This window comes from Castor canadensis, chromosome 3, assembly GCF_047511655.1.
Source record: "Castor canadensis chromosome 3, mCasCan1.hap1v2, whole genome shotgun sequence".
NCBI lineage: Eukaryota > Metazoa > Chordata > Mammalia > Rodentia > Castoridae > Castor > Castor canadensis.
Genome location: NC_133388.1, coordinates 32,840,807 through 32,862,825, shown reverse-complemented (window position 1 = coordinate 32,862,825; position 22,019 = coordinate 32,840,807). Strand labels below are relative to the sequence as shown.

Below are 22,019 nucleotides of genomic sequence, written 5' to 3'. Positions count from 1 at the left end.
AAGAACCTTGCAGAGCCAAGCAACTTCACAAAACATGAAGGCAGCAATTTGGGGAGGTTGGTAGCATCTATACAATGGTAGTTATACAATAACTCCTTTTACAGACCCTCATTGAGGAAAAACTGTGAGTGCTTAGGTGCCGTACAGTTAAATGCTGTACTGCAAGGACTTGATTCATTTTCCCATAACACTGACCGACTTCCACTGGACATGCCGCATTTTCACAAATACAAAGTTTTCACTTTATCACTTCACTTAAGCGCATTAACTTTTGCCTTGCTTTTTGGGTACCATTTGCTTTTTGGGAGGCAGATTTTTACAAAGTTAAGGGCAGGAAAACACTCAACAGATTAAACAAAGATTTAAGCACAACTGACCGTAACGTGACTGACTGAGAGCTTCTTCACATCAACTGAGCAGTGTAATGGTACACATTACACAGGAATTTAAGGTTTTTGTTTGTGCAGTTTCTTTTGATTTTATTTATTTATGTTTTATTTTTGGTAGGATTAGGCTTTGAATGCAGGGCTTGAATGCAGGGCTTCACTCTTGCAAAGCAGGTGCTATACCGCTTGAGCCACACCTCCAGCCCATTTTGCTATGGTTATTTTGGAGATAGAATCCCAGGAACTATTTGCCAAGGCTAGCCTCGAACTTCAGTCTTCCTCATTTCAGACTCCCAAAGTAGCTGGGATTACAGATGTGAGCCACCAGCACCTGGCTTATTTATTTGTTTTTTTTGGACCACACTTGGTCAAAACTTTGTATAATCTGTGAATGGGCTTGAGGCATAACTCAAGTAGTAGAGCTGTTGCCTAGCAAGTACGAAGCCCTGATATCAAACCCCAGTACCACAAAACAAAACAAAACTGTGAATAAGCTGGACTTACTATATCTATTATGCTGGGCATAGTGGTCCATACCTGTAGTCCAAGCTACTTGGGAGGCTGAAGCTGGAGGATTATTTGATGACAGTTTTTTTTTTTTTTGGGTGGTACTGGGGTTTGAACTCAGGGCCTCACGCTTGCTAGGCAGGCACTCTACCACTTGAGCCACTCCACCAGCCGCAGGAGGATTATTTGAGCGTAAAACAACAACAAGAAAAACCACGAAAGGCATGACAGCTCAAGCCGTAATCTTAGCTACTTAGGAGCTAGAGATCAGGAGAATTGAGGTTCAAGGCCAGCCCTGGCAAAAAAAGTTCTCAAGACTAAATTTCAACCAATAAAAGCTAGGCATGGCGATGTATACCCGACATTCAAGCTGTCTGGGAAACTTAAATAGGACCATAGTCTAGGCCTGCCCAGGCATAAAACTCAAGACCCCATTCAAATAATGACTAAAGCAAAAAGGGGCGTGACTCAAGTGGTAGAGCACCTGCCTCACAAGTTCAAGGCCCTGAGTTCAAACCCCAGAATCACCAAAAAAACTCAACAGTTTGAAATTGTAGAAAACTTAGAAAATTATCTGGTGTTAGGGGCACTTATTGATCCTGAGTTTATTGTTTCTAAGGCTTTTCAGCAGACATAACTAGGAAATGCTATTTTTTAATGAACTAGATCATGAGGGTTGGGGAAACAGCTTAGTGGTAGACAGCCTGCCTAGCATGCATGAGGCCCTGAGTCTGAGCTGCAGTACTGAAAAAAAAAAAAATCATGGGTTCATACTAATACTTTCAATTCAGGTTCAGGAATATAGCTTTTTGGGAGTTTTGTTTTGGCTCTAGGGAATGAACCCAGATCTTGAGCATGCCAGGCAGGTACCTTGTCACTGGCTGATACATCCAACCTCAAAATATAGGATATTTGTTTAACCTTATCCACCTGTAACTCCTTTCTCCCTTGTCAAAAGTCTTGGTTCTTCATGATATCAATAATAATCATCTCACAAGAGTAATACCACCAACAGTGAATGAAACAGCTTAAGATTTTAGGGGCATTTTTCCCTAAATTATCTATACCAATAAAGGTCTATGATCAAAACCAAAAGTTAAAAGCCATGTGAAATTCTTTTCTGTGAAGGTTATTACCATCTCAAAGCACGCTTTAATTTTGAGTTTTAGAGAGTTTTTAAATTTGTTTTCTTTTTATATTTAAGTGTTGGGGACCGAACCCAGAGCCTACTCTACCACTGTATTACACGCATACAAATTTTACAGAAATTAATCTGTATGCAAAATTAAACCTTTATGCAAAATTAAAATGGGCATTTCTTTAAAGAAGATATACAAATGTCTCTAGGCTTGCCTTTTTTTTGAATACAGGAACAAAAGTATACTATACAAATAAATGAGCTGGAGGGACGGTTCCATCAAAAATCCAAAGAAATTGGCATGATTCAAACAGAGCTGAAGACAATAAAACAATTTCAGAAGAGAAAAATCCAAGTGGAGAGAGAATTAGATGATGTAAGTTACCTTGTTTTAAAGTTTAGAATTAACTATTTATGCCTGTAAAAAATCTTTTATTCCTGTGAGATAGCCAAGAGCTCTCTTTGTTATTTCAGAGATTATTTGAAAGAAAAAGAGGAAGCTGAAGGTCTTGACCCTTAGACTGTTCTTTTTCTAAGCATTAATTTCTTTGTGAACTTACCAAATGTCAGCCAACACACCTTCCACATTTCTCAGCAGTTAAATCTTTGGATTGACTTCAGTAAGAAGCAAACTACCAGTTATTAGAAAATATCAGGGCAAAAATAGCAAAATTGTAAAGGAAAATGTGTTTAGCCTGATGAATGATAATTTTAGAAAAAAATTAGAAGGCTGTGTGGGTAGTGGTAAGTGTAGTGAGGAAGACCATGTACTTTCAGAAAGTTTCTCTGACCTTTTTATGAAGGCTCTTTCTCCTAATTTCCATTCCTTCAGCTTAGAATGTAGTTTTATTGCATTAGTCATAATGCAGTAAGTGTTATAGGAAACTGAAATCAGCTTTGTGACTGTAGGCAAGCTATTTAACCTTCCTGTAACTTGGTTTCCTCATTTCTAAAATGGGGATACAAGTTAACTGTCTCAGGGTGGTTAAATGAAATAGCACATGTAAAGTACTTAAAATAGTACATGTCACATAATGAGAATGTATATAAACAGTGATGTGCTACTTTCTGCAAAAATACACACCCCATACCCCAAATTTAAAGCATTTGCTGGTTTCATCTGAATGTTTGATTGGAGATTGAAAATTTGCTTCCAAGATGGTACACTCCACATGGCTATCCAGTTGGTGTTGGTGATTATAGGAGGCCAAAGCCTCTTCCCATCAGGGACTCTAATCTGCTTGAGTGAGTGTCCTTGTGACTTGGTAGATGACTTCATCTAGGGCAAATAATCTAAAAGAAAGCCAGGCAGAAGCTATCTTTTTTTTTTTTTTTTAATGGTCCTGGGTATGGAATCAAGGCCTTGTGCATGCTAGGCAAGTGCTTTACCACTGACCACTTTTTTTATGATAGCCTTGCAAGACACATAACATTGCTTCTGCCATAATCTGTTAAAAGTGAGTCCCTGATCTTTAAAACATCGGTTCTGCTGATGTTCTGGTCACCTCCCTCAAGAATCTTTAGGATTTCTCCACTGTAAACAGAATGTTATTTAGACTCCTTAGTGTGAAAGTTAAGATTCTACACCTACCTATGGATATTATAATTTTCTGTAATGGATTGGGGTTTGAACTTGCATAGCAGGCATTCTACCTCTTGAGCCACTCCATACCTCTAGTCCATTTTGGTCTTGTTTTTGGAGATGGGAGTCTCCTGAACTATTTCCCTGGGGCTGGCAATCCTCCCAATCTCAGCCTCCCTAATAGCTAGGATTACAGGTGTAAGTTACCACCTGTAGCTGACAACACATTGTAATCTTTTCCTACAGTATCCTTGCTCTCTTCTCATACACACACTCCCTTTAATCCACTCAAACTTGGTTTCCACTTAGCTCTGAAGTTTTGTTTTGTTTTTCCTGTGGTAGGGATTGAACCCAGGGTCTTGGTCATGCTAGGCAAGCACACTACATGAGCTACTTTCTTACTTTGTTCACACTGTCTTTTGTCTGGAATATATTCCTGATCTCTGTCCATTAAATTTTTACCCATCTCTCAAAGGCCCAGCTCCAGTGGGTGTTCTCTATGAGGCCTTCCCCCAGAGGCCAAGACTCTTGGCCTAGTGGAATGGCTCACATGGTAGAGTACATGCTTAGCAAGCATGAGGTCCTGAGTTGAAACCTCAGTACCACAACCACCACCACCACCAACAAAATACTCTTAAGCTGGTCACCGGGGGCTCACGATTATAATCCTAACTAGTCAGGAGGTAAGAATCAGGAGGATTGAGATTTGAGGCCAGGCCAGGCAAATAGCTCGTGATATCCTACCTCGAAAATACCCAACACAAAACAGAGCTGGCAGAGCAGTTCAAGTGGTAGAGCTTGCCTAGCAAGCGTGAAGCCCAGAGTTCAAACTCCAGTACTCCAGTTCAAACCCCAAAACCCTTTTTGCCCTGTGTGTTGGTACACACATCTGTAATCCCAGAATCCCAGTACTCGGGAAGCAAGGCAGGAGGATCGCAAACTCCAGGTCAGCCTGGACTATATAGCGAGCTCCAGGACAGCCCAGATTACATAGTGAGACCTATCTCAAAAAAAAAAAAGAAGAAAAAGGTTTCTGTACCTTTCCGTGGTGTTTGGTTTTATTTTATACTAGTTTACCCAGCCTATCTTGACATTATATTTATTTGTTTTATCTCCCCTATTAGATTGTAAATTCTTTGGGTCACGAATTTGTATTCACTTAAATACTAGATACACAGCTGGGATTCAGAAACCCTTTTCATTAAACGCCGACGGGCGGCTGGCGCCTGCGCACTCGCGCTCTCGGCTCTGGGCGGACGCGGGACTGCCGTGACGCAGTGTGCCGCACCGCCCAGCTCGCGCGGGTTGGCCGTTTCGCTGCTGGGGGCGCCAAGATGGCAGAGCAGCCTTCTCCACGGAGGCCGGCGAAGCAGGTGTGCCCTTTCCTCTTCAAAAAGCCCGGGCGGAAAGGGACTGCAGGCCGCAGGAAGCGCCCGGTGTGCGACCCGGAGCCGGGAGAAAGCGGCAGCAGCAGTGACGAAGGCAGCAGTGTGGTCCGACCGGAGAAGAAGCGGGCGACCCGCAACCCGATGATCCAGAAGACCCGCGGCAGCGGTAAACCGAAGGCGGCCCACGGCGACCCCAGCAGCGAGGAGGAGGAGCAAGAGGAGAGTGAGGGGCTGGGGGTGGCCTACAAGTCCACGCGCTCGGCCAAACCCGCGGGCCCGGAGGATATGGGGGCTACTGCCGTCTACGAGCTGGATACAGAGAAGGAGCGAGACGCACAAGCCATCTTCGAGCGCAGCCAGAAGATCCAGGAGGAGCTGAAGGGCAAGGAGGATGACAAGATCTATCGGGGAATCAACAATTACCAGAAGTACATGAAGCCCAAGGATACATCCATGGGCAATGCGTCCTCCGGCATGGTGAGAAAAGGCCCCATCCGAGCGCCTGAGCATCTCCGTGCCACCGTGCGCTGGGATTACCAGCCCGACATCTGTAAGGACTACAAAGAGACTGGCTTCTGCGGCTTTGGAGACAGCTGCAAATTCCTCCATGACCGATCAGATTACAAACACGGGTGGCAGATCGAACGAGAGCTTGATGAGGGTCGCTACGGTGTCTGTGAAGACGAAAACTACGAAGTAGGGAGTGATGATGACGAAATGCCATTCAAGTGTTTCATCTGTCGCCAAGCCTTTCAAAACCCAGTTGTCACCAAATGCAAGCATTATTTCTGTGAGAGCTGTGCACTGCAGCATTTTCGCACCACCCCGCGCTGTTATGTCTGTGACCAGCAGACCAATGGCGTCTTCAATCCTGCAAAAGAGTTGATTGGTAAACTGGAGAAGCATCGAGCTGCCGCAGTGTGTGGTGCTTCTAATAGCCCAGAGGATGCCGATGGGGTCTAACTCCCATTACTTAGGTTTTCCATAACTGTCAAATTCAAAATATTTTATTTTTCTTTTGGTCATCTCAACAAAACTCACCAACCATCTATAACTGAAGGAATGTCAAGGTTTCTAGAAGAAATATCAAGGTTTTTTTTTTTATATGAAAATGTTGCAGATTGAATATATTTAACTTTTAAGGAACTCTCAAAATAGTCATCCTATATATATCTATAGATATATAGATATATAGATATATATGTATCAAAAGGAATTAGGAACTAGCTCAAATTCTGGTGAGCCATAGTATGATTTTTTTTTTTTCTTTCTAAAAACCAATGTTGCCGCCTGGTGGAGAAACAGATTTCACACCTTTGTAAGAGAACTGTTGAGGAACACTTAAAATTCGAAGGCAAAAGTATTGGCTTATGGGGAAAAAACAAGGTGGTTCTGTGGAATCTCAAATATAGAGAAAATAAGGCAGTTGGGTGGGGGATCATGTAGCTAAAATTGGAAGGCATACATTAAGAAAGAAAATTTTACTTTTTATCTAGAATTTATTGGACAACTTGAAAAGAGACTGGTTATATTAGATTACATTTTAAGGAAAAAAGTAGAAGCTGATGTTGTGATACACAGCTGTAATGCCAGCTACTCAGGAGGCTGAGGCAGGAAAATCACATAGGCCAGCATAGGAAGACACCATCTCCCACCAAAAAAGAAAAAAAAAATATATATATATATGATTAACAGCAGAAACATAGAGGGTTGCAGGTTTTTTTGTTTTTTGGGGTTTTTTTTAGTAGTTTTAGTCTTTTGGCAAAGTGATAATGCTCATTTCAGCAAATTTAGCTTAGTGGATAAAAAAAGAAAACAACCCAAATTCCCACAATTACACTACCTAGAGATAATCATTTTTAACATTTTGTTGTATAGTGTTTGCTTTTTTCCTTCTGCTATGTAGAATACGCATAAAATATCTATATGCTATTTTCACAAAAGTAAGTTCATGATGTACAAATTGTTAACCTGATTTTTCACTTTCTATATTGTGAACATTTTTCAGTACCACTAAATATTTTTCTATAAATATTTGAATAAATATGGAATTCCATTGAGTAGATATAATTTATTGATTGTTCCTTTGGACTTACTATCAAATAGTGAACAGGAATGAAAAGTTTTCTGTATCTTTAATTAGCTTTTAGGGTAACTTCTTAGAAGTGAAATTTATGGGTTTAAGAACCTGAATTATTAGGCAAGTTAGTATGTGCCTATGGTACCAACAGAGGCAGGAGGATGGCTTGAGGCCAGGAGTTTGGGGCTGTGATGTACTGTGCTGATTGGGTGTGTGCACTGAGTTCATCAATATGGTGACCTAGGAGCAGGGACACTAGGTTGCAAGTATTGGTCAGCAGTGGGATCATGCCTTTAAATAGTCTCTGCACTCCAGCCTGGGTAACATAGCAAGACCCCATCTATCTCTTAGAAAACAAAACAAAACACGAGCTTTAAGGTTTTTAATGTATGTTGCCTAATCATCTTTTGAAAGATTAATTTATAGAATTTGGGGGGAGTCTAATGGCATATGCGAGGTCCATTTCCATAGATACCAGGATAGAAGATGTTTTTATAAATGTGTATGCTGTATTAATTTTGAAAGTCTTTGATAATACAAGAAGCCGTTTAAAAATTATCTTAAGACATTGAGGAAGAACGAACATCTGAAAGAGATCATATAAAGTGGAGATTGAATACATTAGAATACAGTAGAGAAAATGATTAAGTATAGGGGAATACAATATTAAACATATTAGGTAAGCTTTATATTAAATGGTTACTATGTTAAATACTTTACTTGTATTATAATCCTACCATACTCCTATGAGATAAATACTATTACTATCCTCTTTTTATACCTGGCAACCTGAGGCTTAGAAAAATTAAGTGACTGCCCAGAATCAAACAGCTGGTGAGAGAAGCAGCATTTGACTTACCCTCTGATGGAAAGCTCTGTACTACTGCCTTTTTTGTTACATAAATATTAGATTAAGTATGCCCATTTCAATATTACTCATCTTTGCCACTAAATATAGACCACAGCCTCATTGCTTTAAACTAGTTGAAATTCTTTACCTAAAAGAATTTTATGTCCTTTTTATTCAATATAGTTTAGAGAACATAAGTATGATGCATATGAATCATGAGGAGGTGTTTTTTAGATTGATACTGGGAAGAATTTTTTTTTTAATGAGAACTATTATTAAAGAGCAGCCTGGTTTATAATGAGATTTGAATTAGTGATATTTCTGTCTTACAACATTTTTCTCAGAAGGGATTCCTATACTGGGTGAGAGAATTGCATAATGTAGCTCCTAATGTTCCTTTCATTTTAAAAATTTTATGATTCTGTGATTCCACATTTGAAATAAGATATTTGGAAAATATGATTATGAGAACAAATTTTCTGAATGCTTTGAGAACTATTATTGATAAAAGATTTTTTAAAACCTCAATACTTGCCTCACATGTATGAGGCTCTTGAGTTCAATCACCTGTACCACAAAAAAAAAAAACCTCAAAACTAATCTTGTAAATCTATAGAAGATTGAGGGAAATACAGTACTCAGAAGCAAGGACACTGAATTTTTCTGTGCATTTAGGATTAGGAGGTAATGTACAACAGAATGATTCTTTATTGAGAATTTTCTATGAACATGCTCCAGTCAACCCCATTTCCTTTTGACCATTCTTTGTTTTTCAAATTTTAGGTGAAAGAAAATTTAAGGAACACAGAGAAGAAACATCAGGAGACTCTTAGAAGACTGGAAGGCAAATTTTTTGAAGAAAAGGTACAGAATACTAGGGTTAATTAAGAAATGTTTTGTAAACCAGGTCTGGTGGCTCACACCTATATTCCTAGTTACTTGGGATGTGGAGATTGGGAGGAGCATTTTTAGAAGGTCAACCCAGGCAAAAAAGTTCCTGAGATCACCATCTCAACCAATAAAAGCTGGGTGTGGTTGCAGGTACCTGTCATCCCAGCTACAAGAGAAGCTTAAATAGGAAGATTTCAATCTAGGCAGGCCTTGCCATAAATGCAAGACCATATTGAAAAATAACTAAAGCAGAAAAGGCTGGACACAGCTTAAGTGGTAGAGCACCTGCTTAGCAAGCACAAGGCCCTGATGCAAAAAAAAAAAAAGTTTTGTTTACTAGAACAAAGGTGTATTTATATGCATTCTGAGACATCCTAACATTCCATTTGGTATCTTATTAGATACCAGAAGATGGGTATAGTGGTAGACACACCTCTAATTCTATCTCTTGAGAGACTGAGGCAGGAGATTGTGAGTTCAAGACCAGCCTGGGTATATAGTGAGGTCCTGTTTTAAAATAACAACAAGGGCTGGCAGAGTGGCTCAAGTGGTAGAGTGCCTACCTAGCAAGCATGAGGCCCTGAGTTCAAACCCCAGTACCGCCAAAAAAAAAAAAAACCCTTTAAAACAATAGCTACAACAAAAAGTCATAGCAGAATAAAAACCAGGGAAAACAAAACCTTCCACTGTAGAGACCTCAGTGTCCATTCCTTTTTTTCTCCCTTTCATTTAGAGATTCATTCTTTTTTAAAATTACCCATAATGGGTTACTATGTAATGTTTTGATACATGAATACATTCTGCAATCCTTAAATCAGATTAAACATATCTGCTCACACGTTTATCAATTCTTTATAATGAAAACTTTCAAGATCCTTCTAGATTTGAAAGGCGCAGTACATTATTGTTACCTATAATCACACTACTATGCAATAGCACATCAGAACTTCTTGCTGGTATCTCACTGTAATTTAGCTCCATTGATCAATCTTTCCCCATCCCATTTCTTTCACACTCTCCTCCCCTCTGTTAACTACCATTCTACTTCTGAACTTCTGTGAGACCAACTTGCTCATTTTGTTGTACTACTAATAGAACCCAGGCCTTGCACCTGCTAAACAAGTACTTTACCACTGAGCTATACCTCCAGCCTTAGACAAACCTGTTTAAATTCTACAATATCTCCTATTCTTTCTGTGCCTGGCTTATTTCACAATTAGCATAACAAAGTCTAGTTCCATTCATTTACTGCACATGATTGGATTTCATTGTTCTTGATGGGCACTTAGGTTGTTTCCATTCAGAGACACTTGAAATATTCTCAAAAGGGATTGTCATCTGTCCCAAGGCTTCAGGCCTCAGCTTGGTGTTCTTTCTCTTAGTGAGGTGAAAGCTACATGTATCCTGTATAAAATGGGATTGGAGAAGTCATTCTAGTGTGTGTATAAGGGTGTTCCCTTTGTCAAGTGGAGCTAAGGGTGTTAAAAAAAAGGCAGGGGGGGTGCTCAACGTTGGGCAGTTATGGCTCACACCTGTAATCCTAGCTACTCAGGAAGCAGAGATCAGGAAGATCGTAGTTTGAAGCCACCCCAGGCAAATAGTTTCACAGGACCCATCTCGAAAAAACCCTTCATAAAAAAGAGCTGGTGAAGTGGCTCAAAGTGTAGGCCCTGAGTTCAAGCCCCAGTACTGCAAAAAAAAAAAAAGAAAAAAATGTTCCTTAGTCTATTATAAACTTCCTGGTTTCTTGTGTCGCTGAAGTTAATTCACCAAATTAGGGAAAATTCATTGGAACACTTTTCTTCCACAAAATATTTTCAGAGGTTCATGGCTTTAATTCCTTTGTTTCTTTTTCATTCTTAGGAAAGAGAACAGATCCTTTCAGATACTGGAAGGATTGTAGGGAGTTGAGGGCAAGAAAAATAAAAACTCATGAGGTTTAGGTAAAAAGAAATGCTTTAAAAAGTAGTTCTAGGAGGAGGATGAGAAAGAGTGTCAGAGGGGTAAATGTGCTTACCCCCATACAATGTACATTTTACACATGTATGAAATACCATAATGAGGGCTGATGGGGTGAATCAAGTGGTAGAGCGCTTACCTAGCAAGTGTGAGGCCCTGAGTTCAAACCCCAGAGTCACCAAAAAAAAGAAAGAAATATCACAGTGACACTCCTTTGTACAGCTAATATATGTTAATAAAAAGAATTTTTTTTTAAAGAGTAGTTCTAAGGCCTGGGGCAGCTCAGTGGCAAAATATGTGTTTAGCCTTCCTGAGACCTTGGGTTCAATCACCACTACCAGCATGCACACATACAAAAATACAGTGGTGGCTCTAGGTTTCTAGTTTGCATATGAAATTACCTGCAGGAAGTGAGGCAGGCACAGCACCTGTTGCTTCCTTTCTGAGTCCCTTCCTGGTACTGTCAGGAACAGCAGCCCTCAAGGATGAACTGTTCTTAGTTTCCTCTCCTTTCTACTCCACCCTAATTTTGGTCTCTTTTTTTTTTTAATGTCAGTAAATTATTTAATAATTTTACATGTTTTGGTTGGTTTTACTGCACATCAAGGTCACCTTTAAAGTTGATTTTTCTTCCAGGATAGCCCTCTTTAAAAGATGCTTAATCCAGTTGTCCTGAGGACCTGTGGGATTTAATTTCCTGAAGGAATTTATTGTTCAGTCCTAGGAGATTAATTATAGAAAGCACTTTATAAATACCAAGTTTTTCTAGGAAACATTTTTCTCATTGCATCTTTTCATCCATGAGCTTAAGCAAAATGTTACAGATCTCATTGTCACCACTGCAGTGCATTTACTGTGATGGAAGCATGACCTGTGTCTCAATTTAGCCACATTGACCAATCTAGGACACCAATCAGCAGTGCCCCCTCTCATCTGGAATGAGGCAAATTTTGGTCTCTTTAGAAGAACTTGGTCAGTTTACAGAATACCTGAGTAATAGTACTTATATAAATAGGATTTTTATGTCTGAGAACAGGTGGCTCCTGAACTTTGCTTCATGGTTGCAAGATGGCTACTAGCTCTAAGTGTTGTGTCTAAGGCAAGAAAGAAGGAAGGAAGGCTGTAGATATATCTGCCCCTTTTTATCTGAGGTCATTAAAACTTTCCCAGAAGATGCTGGCAGATTTCTTTTTACATCTACTTGGCCATGTTACAAAGGATACTGTGAAAATGGCTGTTTTGTTTTTCTGGCCACTAGTGGAAGCTGGGATGGAAAGGGGGGAAGGCGCAGGAATAAGTGTTGGTTGACCAGCGCAGCAGAATCTGCCTTACTATGTTGGTACAGACTTCATGGGTATTCTCCCATTCTGGTTTGGGCCCCAGAACTGCTGCTTGATGGCAGTGGGCTTTGCAGTAATATATGTAAAGCTCTTAAAACTATGCCTGATACATAGTAAATTTTCAGTATGTTGTCATTATTATGATTTAGCTCCTTCCCTATGATAGGAAATCCATGAGATCAAGGACCTTATCTTTTTTGTTTACCATAGAATCTCTGATAACTAAAACAATTCAGTACAGCAATAGCGTCCAATAGGCATTCATTGAATGAATAAATGTGTAACTCTCACCACATTAGATTTAGGAGAAACTTCTTTCAGCTCTGCTTTTTATAATGTGGATTTTGCTTCCTTCTCCTCTCCCCTTACCCATGTATATGTCATGTTCCGTGGGGAAATTGGTAGGTTTCCTAAGGTTCTTATCATACTATCCTTTTTGATGGCTCCTTCATCAATACTTGGAGTTCTTCACTTCACGTCAAGTGGACAGGAGTATTTTATTTGACATTCTGAAGTAATAACTTCTGATGTATAAAATTTGTTCTTAAAATGTAATTCTGTATTTAAACGTTTTTTTCTTTCCAAGCAACGTCTAGAAAAAGAGGCTGAAAAGAAGATAGTAATGCTGGCAGAGAGAGCCCACAATGAAGCTGTGGTGTAAGAGACTGTTGCCTCCTTTCTCAGATAGCCTCCATATCTCTATGCTGATCTGTTTTCTTATCCTCTCCCTTTTCTCCTGGCTAGCTTTCTTCAGATGTTCTGTCTACTCTTATTCACTGTTTCTTTCTCTTTGTGTTCCCTACCCCTTGCCTCTACCTCCTCTGTAGCAGCATGATGTGATAGAAAGAACCTGACTTGGGGTTCAAACCTAGACTTTGGTTCTCAACATGTATACTAATTGGTCATTGAAGGAATTACTAACTTTCTTGAAATTAAATTTCTTCATCTGAAAATGGGACCACTGGGTGTAGCAGTACATGCCTATAATCCTAGCTCTTGGGAAGCTGAGGGAGGAGGATCATGAATTCTAGTACATCCTGGGTTACATAGAGACCCTGTCTCAGAACACCCTCCCAAATAGGGTCATAATAGCAACTTTGCAGGATTGTAATGAGGTTTATTAGTGGAAGTAATATGAAAGTGCATTATATTGATAAATGACTTCCAGGTCTCAATGATTTATCTCTTCCCCATGTAATAATCCCACATGGGGCTGGCAGCTTTCTTCCAGTGGTGATTCAGGAACTTGGGCTGCTTCCATCTTTTATCTCTGCCTCTTTGGAGTTCTTCAGGTCTAGTCACGTGGGTAGGAGAGAGCATAGGAAACTTATACCTGGAAGTAACATGTTCCTTTTTTTTTTTTCTTCTAATTTGAGACAGGGTCTCACTGTGTAGCCCAGGCTGGTCTCAAACTCAAAATTCTCCTGCCTGAGTCACCCATGTTTATAGGGATTCATCACTATGCCCTAACACATCACTTTTCACTTTTCTATTGGTTAAGAACTTAGTTACCTTACTTATTGAGTACATGAGTAGTAGTCACGTGTGTGTATGTGTGTGTTGCTAGGGATCAAACCCATGGCCTGACACATGCTAGGCAAGTGCCACTGAGCTGCATATCTAGTCCAGTGGTGACCATTAATAATGTTGGAGATTGATAATAATTAATAATGTTTGACAATACCCAAAACTTAGGCCTATGTTTTGGATTCTTATATCTATTTCAGACAATTGAATACTGCTGGAAGAAATGTCTTTAAAGAGAATATTTATCTCCAACGAGCTCTTACATACCACATGAAGGAAGCTGATACCCTACAAAAAAGCTCCCAAAAGTTGCAAGAGAGTCGTACTCTCCTTTTACATCAAAAGGTTCTCCCTCTCATTTGTTTCCATCTTATTTTTTTTTAAAGGATTGGGTTGGTAAATACCAAGGATTGACTATAATAACAATTAGACAACAGCACCATTTTTTTCTATCTGTATCATGCACTTTTCTTACAGACAGATTAAATATTGAATGATTTATAAGGAGCATTAGGCATGACTTTATAAAGAATATTTCATCAAACATGATTCTTATTCTCTGCTACCTTAGAATGTTCATTTTGCTTTACTTCTAATTGGTCCCTAAATCACTTAGGAATTGGCTTGGCTATAAGTAACAGACCTGACACCATTGGGTGTCACCACATAAAGGTTTTATTCCTTCTACGAAAGGAAGTCTGGAGGTAAGCAATCCAGAACAGGAATGGTAGTGCCACAAAGTCAAGAGACACTTGGCTTCCTTAACTCAGTTCTGCAATATGTGACTTATATCCTCAAAGTTGCCTCATGGCCAAGGTGGCTAATAGAGCTTAACCATTACTCCAAAGAGCAGAAAGGAAGGATATGAAGAAAAAAAAAAAAACAGTGTGCCCCTCCCTTTAGAGATTTCCTGGGTGTCCTACACATAATTCTACTATGTGTCACTGGCCAGAACTTGACTATGCTGAATTGCAATGGAGGCTGGGTATTCTCAGCTAGGTCTACTACCTTCCTGAATAAATTGGGGTTTTAGTTACTAAGGAGGAAAGGGAAAGGGAAAATGGACATTGGGATAGGCAATTAAGAGACTACCACAGTAGTAGTAGTTAATGTTTTACTGTGTAGTTTTATTGACTTACAATATTTAACCTTTCAGAATTCTAGAGGAAGTTTGAGTTTCATAATTAGCAAAATCAGTGGATTGCCGTCATAAGTCCAGACAAGGACCGAAGGATGTTTCTTAGTTTCTATACATACAAATACCAAAACAATCACCTTCTCATCCTGGCATCAAACTCAGGTTTCATGAAGTAATGGAAATTATTGAGGAACTTTTATGTTCTGGAATGCTTTAAAAAAAGAACAAACATTTATACCTCTTTCATGTTTTCTGTTTTTAGGAAATCAATGAGCTGTTGATTAAGGAAAAGATTATGCAACTTACCCAGCAGAAATCACAAATCCAAACTCTTCAGAAGAAGGTAGTAAGCTTGGAGAATGCTCTGAGTTATATGACCAAAGAGTTTGAGGCTGAAGTTTCTAAACTGCAGCAACAGGCAATGATAGAGAACCAAGCAGGTCAGGTAGAAATTGACAAGCTACAGCAGCTTCTTCAAATGAAGGACAGGGAAATGAATCGAGTGAAGAAACTGGCCAAGAACATACTGGATGAGAGAACAGAAATGGAAAGTTTCTTTCTAGATGCTCTACATCAAGTGAAGCAACAGATCATAGTCAGCAGGAGACATTATAAACAGATAGCACAAGCTGCTTTCAATTTAAAAATGAGAACAGCATGTGCAGGAAGAACAGAGTATCCCAAAATCAGAACATTTGATGGCAGAGAACACAGCACCAATAGCATGAATCAGGATCTCATAGAGGCTGAAAAATGGTACTAAGGCCACTTTAATGTATTTTCTTTTTGTACTATTTTTGTGTCCTTCAAAGAAATAATGTAGAACAACTTCAGTTAGTTGCCTCCTTTTTTCTCATGACAGAAATTTGTTATAAAGAGACTAGATTATTTGTGGTATAGGATGTTGCTGTAATTTTTTTTACCTTGTTCCTTTATCTTATTTCCTATAAATTGGGAATTGGTTATGAATTAGATTCAGCTTAAACATTTTTTGGTAAGCATACTATTTGGAATATTTTATGATGTGCTCATAAATTTTATCCTGAGATGAAATTCATAGATAAGTAATATCTAACTATATAATTTTCAAAACTTCAATTTAATATTTATAGCAATTCTTTTTTTTTTTTTTTTTTGTGGTACTGGGCTTGAACTCAGGGCCTACACCTTGAGCCACTCCACCAGCTTTTTTTTGTGTGTGTGAAGTATTTTTGAGATAGGGTCTCACGAACTATTTGCACAGGCTGGCTTTGAACCACAGTCTACCTGATCTCTGCCTCCTTAATAGCTAGGATTACAGGCGTGAGCTGCTAGTGCCTGGCTGTAGCAGTTCTTTCTTGTGTAGAAGTACTCTGTGGATACTCAGTAGTGGCCTCCCACATAATTGTATTAACTAAAATTCTCTCCCAAATTTTAAAATACACTGTAGAGCTCTCCTGCCACTATGATAAAGGTAGTAAAATGTTTCAAACAGTTGCAGACTATATACTATAATAATGCTTCATTTTGGCATTTTGTCTCTTAGTACAGTCTTCTGCTTACAAATCATTCCTTATAGTGCATTTTGAAATTGCAGTATAATTGGATTCTTCAAAGGACTTAACTGAAACTAGGTGCTGGTGGCTCACACCTGTAATCTTAGCTACTTGAGAGGCTGAGATAGGGAGGATAGTGGTTTGAGGATAGTCCAGGCAAATAGTTTGCAAGACCCCATCTCTAAAATAACCAGAGCAAAGTGGATTGCAGCTGTGACTCAAGTGGTAGAGTGCCTGCTTTGCAAGTGCAAACTGAACTCAAATTGCAGTCCTACCAAAAAACAAAAACAAAGAAACATAAAAGGACTATATTCTACTATGAGCTTACATCTTACTAAACAGTGCTTCCAGGTCCAGGGGTGTGGCTCAAGTAAGTGTCTGCCTCATAAATGCAAGGCCCTGGGTTCAAACACCAGTACTTTTTTTTTTTTAAAGAGTGCTTTCAAATGTGGTTTTTGCTTTATATTAATACTATTACTATTTAGTAGGGGGAAGCAGTGATGGGGATTGAACAGAGGACTTGTGCATGTTGGCTGCAAGTGCTATAGCACTGAGCTTCATTCTCAATTACTAAATAATAATAATTATTATAGTAATTATTACTATTATTCTTGGGGGGCACAGTACTGGCAGTTGAACTCAGGGCCTCTTGCTTACTAGCCATGTTGGTGCTTTACTACTTGAGTTACTCTGCCAGCCCCCACCCCCTTTTTTTGGCAGTATTGGGGTTTGAATTCAGGGCCTCATGCTTGCTAGGCAGGCGCTCTTTCCACTTTCCACTTGAGCCACTCTGCACCAGTCCATTTTGTGTATGTATATATGTATGTATGTGTTTATGTGTGTGTGTCTGTGTACACACACACGTGTATTATGGGGTTTATTTGAGATTGGGTCTCCTGAACTATTTGCCCAGGGCTGGCTTCGAACCTCAATCCTCCTGATCTCTACCTCCCTGAGTAGCTAGGATTTACAGTACCTGGCTTACATGTTGTTTTCTAAATTTACTTTTTTATCACTCTGTTTTCATAGTAAAATGTTTACTTCAAAGAGAAATGTTAAAAACAACTCTCAGTAATCTCTCCAATGTTTTTTTTAACTTGTTCCCTTTATCCTTGCATATACCTAGATACAGTGTTACATTACAGTATTCTTTTTGCGGGTGTGGGGGGCGTGTGGGAGGTGCTGGGGTTTGAACTCAAGGCCTTGCTCTACCACTTGAACCATGCCTCTAGCCTATATTACAGTATTCTATTTTGCCTTTTTGCTTAATGTTTAAGTACAAGTATGTTTTGTGTTAAAAGTTTTTGTCATTTTCATCTTAATGATGACTACATCACATTTCAGGTTTATGATTTTGTAATGGATATAATTTGCTTTGTAGTGATTACATAATCAGTTATGTTTATTTACATATTTTACATTTTTTAAAAAGAAGAAAAACACTGGTGTAGTGGCTTAAGTGATAGGGTGCCTGCCTAGCAAGTATGAGGCACTGAGTTTAAACCCCAGTGCTGCCAAAAAAAAAAAAAAGAAGAGGAAAAGCTGACTTTGACTACATTTTTCCTTTTCACTTTTTTTTCTTTGAACTTCTTTAGGACAAGTACTCAAAGAAATGTGGATATTGGAGATTTGACCTGGGAACAGAAGGAGAAAGTCTTGAGATTGCTTTTTGCAAAAATGAATGGTTTTGCTTCTAGGTAATTTCCTATTTTTACAGTGAAATGCAAAGTTGTTACGAAACCTAGAAACCACATTGGAACAATGAATTTACTCAGAACTGAAGGAAATATATTAAAGGATGAGGAAATATAAAAAGGTTTTATTGGCTTAGCTACTACAACTCCCAGAGACAAAAAATGGAAGATGAATGAATAAGCATGAAAAAAAAGAGAGAGATGTCTAAAGTGATGTTACTGTAATGTTTACTAAGAAGTTACATTGGTGGGCTGAATGTGCAGCACCTATAGAGAAGCGTAACAACTGTTAAGGTTTTTATTGGTTTGAAAAGATAAGTAAATGAATTTTAAGTTGATTATTAATAATGGGAATCTCTTAATATAAGAAAGAGACATAGAAAGCAAATCAGAAATCCACAGATATTCCAAGAAATTCCTTTTAATGATTAATTTCACTCCATTATGATTCATCAATGATTTTTACCCTTCCTTAAATAGTATGTGGTCAAAATAAATCAAGCAGTTTCTTCATGCCTGGCACTTTTAGGTGCTATCAGGGATTGAAAAGTATGAAGAGAGAAATTGTCTTTGAACTCATAGAGTGCTTACAATCTAGTTAATCAATCTAAACCAAATATAACAAGGAAAAACTTAGGTGGCACAGCAAAATATACTTGAAGTTCAGACAGTATGTCAATGGAGGGAGTAGATGACTCTGTGAGATTTCTTAGAGGATAGTGGGACACTAGAGAGAGCACATCAGGCAGGGAGCCTAGTAGATAGTATAAGGAAAAACCCAGGGTTAGAAATGGGTATGAGGTGTTTAGGGAACATTGAGGTAAAACTGCCTTGCTTTAGGAAATCTGGTGTTGCTAGAAAGCAATTAGGTTTTTTTTTGTTTGTTTTGTTTTGGTGAGACTGGGGTTTGAACTCAGGGATTTGCACTTGCAAAGCAGACACTCTATCACTTGAACCATACTTCCAGTCCTAGAAAGCAATTAGAAGTAGGATTTAAGCCCGGCACCCAGTAGCTCATGCCTATAATCCTAGCTATTCAGGAGGCAGGGATAGGAGGATCAAGGCTTGAAGCCAGTTCAGGCAAATAGTTTGTGAGACCCTATCTCAGAAAACCCATCACAATAAAGGGCTGGTGGAGTGACTCAAGCCAGGGCCCTGGATTTTTTTTTTTGGGGGGGGGTGGGACTGGAATTTGAACTCAGGGCTTCATGCTTGCAAAGCAGGCACTGTACTGCTTGAACCATACCTCCAGTTCATTTATTGGTTATTTTGGAAATGAGATCTTCAGAACTGTTTGCCCATCTCAGCTTCCCACGTAACTAGGATTATAGGTAAGAGCCACTGGTGTCCTGCTATAGATTAAATTTTGATGAGCCTTACAGACATTTCAGGAACCTGAATAAGAGTACTGTGTACCCTACTTTTCCATCTTGAAGGAATACAAAAAGGACTAAGCCACACTGTAATGGTCTTTCCCTGGAAGGGTTCATAGGTAAAGGTCATTGTTCTCAGAACCCACATTAACCAAACATAGTGGCATGAATGATGATTGAAAGAACAAAAATAAGAATTAGGGAACAGCAGAGACTGTGCACTACTCTATCCACATGCAATGGTGAGGGGTTTAAACAAGAGTGCAAGTATCAAAAAAGGAGAGAAACAGGACTTGGCCGTAAAGGACAAAAGGAAAAAAGTCAAGAAAGAGTAAAAAGTTTAAGCTTCTTATCTTAGGAAATAGGAGAATGGTGTGTAAACCATTTTAAGGGAAATGCCTAAACTCTACTACTCTACTTAATCCATCCATTAATTCACTTAACATATGTGTTGATTATCTACTATTTATTTAACAAGAGCTGTTTTTTTTTTTTTTCAGGCACTGGGGTTTGAACTCAGGGTGTCACGCTTGCTAGGCAGGTGCTCTTACACTTGAGCCACTCCACCTGTTAAATTTATATAAGCAAGAGCTTTTTTTGTTTTGTTTTGTTTTCCTGCCAACTATTTATTTAGGATACAGGGCTAAGCAAATAAAGACATGTCTAATCTCAAAGGAGTTTATGGCCTACATGGTAGAAAAGCATTATTCAAATCATCACACAAACATAAAAATGCAACTAAGACATAGACTTAGAGGAATTAGGTAGTGGTATGAGAGCCTAATTAGAATCTTACCTTACTGGGGAGGAAAATTTCTGAGGAAGTGAAAGCATGAGCTGATTTCTAAAAGGTGAATAGGAACAAAAGAGGGGTGGGGAACATTCCAGACAAGAAGAAGTAGTGGTATTTTCAGTGTTGAGCTGGAGATGATATTGTAGAAATACTGTCAGATGAGAAACCAAGACACTCAGAGAAATGGAGAACTCAAATTTAACATCGGAGGTCCCAGATGAGCTCACACTCAAAATTCTGGGCCCCCAACAATGAATTCTTAAAGGGCAGTACAGGACTTCAGGTTACAAGGAATGTGTTAGTTGTTAATAGGTGAGCCAGTGCTGGGTTAGAGACCCAGGGTTGTTTAAATAGGAGCAGCAAGGGAGGTCTGCTTTAGAAGATTTGTTTATAAGAGGAGACAAAGGAAGGCAGGAATGGGCAGTTATCTCTACATGGGGCCTTTCTGTCTTGGCCCTGGACTCATTTTATGGCTTAACTAGCAATTTCTCTTGTCCTACAGCCTGCTTGAGACAATCTTCCTGTTCAATGATAGCAATGTATTGAAGTAAAAAATAGTGTTAACACATTTGTAAATAGTGATGGGTTCAGGGAGAGAGATGTGAGCATATTTAGTGAAATTTGGAAGTTGAGTCTAGGAGAGTAGATGAAGGTAGAAGACTAGAGAGCTGAGGCAAGAACCTTGATGAAATTTAAAATAAACCAACCTGGAAATAAAAAAGAACCATAACAACAAATAACTACAACTAGAGAACTAGAGAACAAAGAATATAATACAAAGATAGATTTGAAAGAATTGCAGATTAAGTGAAATGTGAAGAACTTTGAAATGGTTTGTCTTCCAGAGTTGTTTTTTTTTTTTAATTCTCTCTTTTGTTGTTGTTTTGCTGTTCTGAGTTCTATTGAACCCCAGGCCTTACACATGCTAGATAAGTGCTTTCTCACTGAGGTATATATATATATCCCCCCCCCCCACCCTTCCAGTGAGGCAGAAGTAGACTTTAGACTGCAGGTTCCAAATGTCTCATTTCAAGTTGACTTTTCTATACCCAAAGAAATATAGCCAGAGTTCTGGGCCTATATTTTTGTTTTCAACAATGGAGAAACAAAGGAATTTGAATGTGATCATTCACACCAAAGCAATGAAATTAAACCTGACTCACTGTGGAACCATGTTTAAGCCTGTTGAAATCTGTGCCACAATTGGAGAAAGGAAAAATAAGATATGAATAGATGGAGAAATGTTGAAATATTTCCATGATGAGGTTAAATGAGAAAGCTCAAACCAGAAGGGTGAGGAGTTACATGAGAGAAGGACAAGTAGATTGTGTATATATTGTATATAATTGTGACTCCAATGTAGTTTTCTTTGTGATTGGTCTAAGAGGGGCATAACCAATAAATAGCTAAAATAAATGATTTAGCAGACACTTAGGCACTGTTAGTGTCTAAAGTACTTTTTTTTTTCATGCGTCACTATTAGGCTATTTAACATAGTCAGACTTTGAATAGGTTTATTCTGCTTTCATAGGCACCTATTGAGCACAGCTTTTAGGAGTGTGGTTATATGCCTTTATTTGTTGGGAAATCAACCTGTGATACTTTATCTGTTAAGCTCACTTGAAATTAGAATATTGAATTAGTAATATGTTTATTTCTTGTTCTTAAACCCAGAATTTCTAAAGTACACTGGGCCTATCTCCACTGGGTAACCTTTCTGTATTCTGAAGTTATTTTTTTGGGAAGGGTGCTTTTCTGGATGTTTTGGTTATTACTCTTTCAACCTTGGTCCTTCATTATTAAATACTATTCTGTGAGTACTTTCATTATGGTCAGCT

General features: G+C 38.8%; 2 protein-coding genes and 1 non-coding gene across 12 annotated transcripts in view; 2 read left to right on the top strand and 1 right to left on the bottom strand.

Annotated features, from left to right (window-relative positions):
- The window catches only part of Bbof1 (basal body orientation factor 1), a 36,801-nt gene that overhangs the window by 9,486 nt on the left and 5,296 nt on the right, over positions 1-22,019 (top strand). For 3 of the 7 annotated variants that reach the window (XM_074067555.1, XM_020166738.2, XM_074067554.1), the window contains exons 4-9: positions 2,264-2,407; positions 8,715-8,795; positions 12,708-12,778; positions 13,849-13,993; positions 15,049-15,542; positions 17,917-18,018. In XM_074067555.1, coding sequence (XP_073923656.1) covers positions 2,264-2,407; positions 8,715-8,795; positions 12,708-12,778; positions 13,849-13,993; positions 15,049-15,542; positions 17,917-18,018 — 1,037 coding nt within the window. The remainder of the gene's footprint in view (positions 1-2,263; positions 2,408-8,714; positions 8,796-12,707; positions 12,779-13,848; positions 13,994-15,048; positions 15,543-17,916; positions 18,019-22,019) is intronic. The other 4 variants (XR_012446097.1, XM_074067558.1, XM_074067556.1 and 1 more) reach the window with 3 other exon arrangements.
- Positions 4,848-22,019, top strand: part of LOC109688402 (E3 ubiquitin-protein ligase RNF113A-like) — a 17,635-nt gene continuing 463 nt past the window's right edge. The window contains exons 1-3 of one of the 4 annotated variants that reach the window (XR_012446098.1): positions 4,848-6,239; positions 8,715-8,795; positions 17,917-17,951. Coding sequence is in view for 1 of the 4 variants with exons in the window: in XM_020166739.2 (XP_020022328.2) it covers positions 4,948-5,964 (1,017 nt within the window). In the remaining 3 variants the exon portion in view is untranslated. Of the gene's footprint in view, positions 6,244-8,714; positions 8,796-13,848; positions 13,881-17,916; positions 17,952-22,019 lie in introns of those variants that run through there. The other 3 variants (XR_012446099.1, XR_012446100.1, XM_020166739.2) reach the window with 3 other exon arrangements.
- On the bottom strand, positions 11,595-11,727 carry LOC141422252 (small nucleolar RNA SNORA1). Its single transcript, XR_012446850.1, has one exon. It is a non-coding gene; the product is annotated as a small nucleolar RNA SNORA1 (small nucleolar RNA).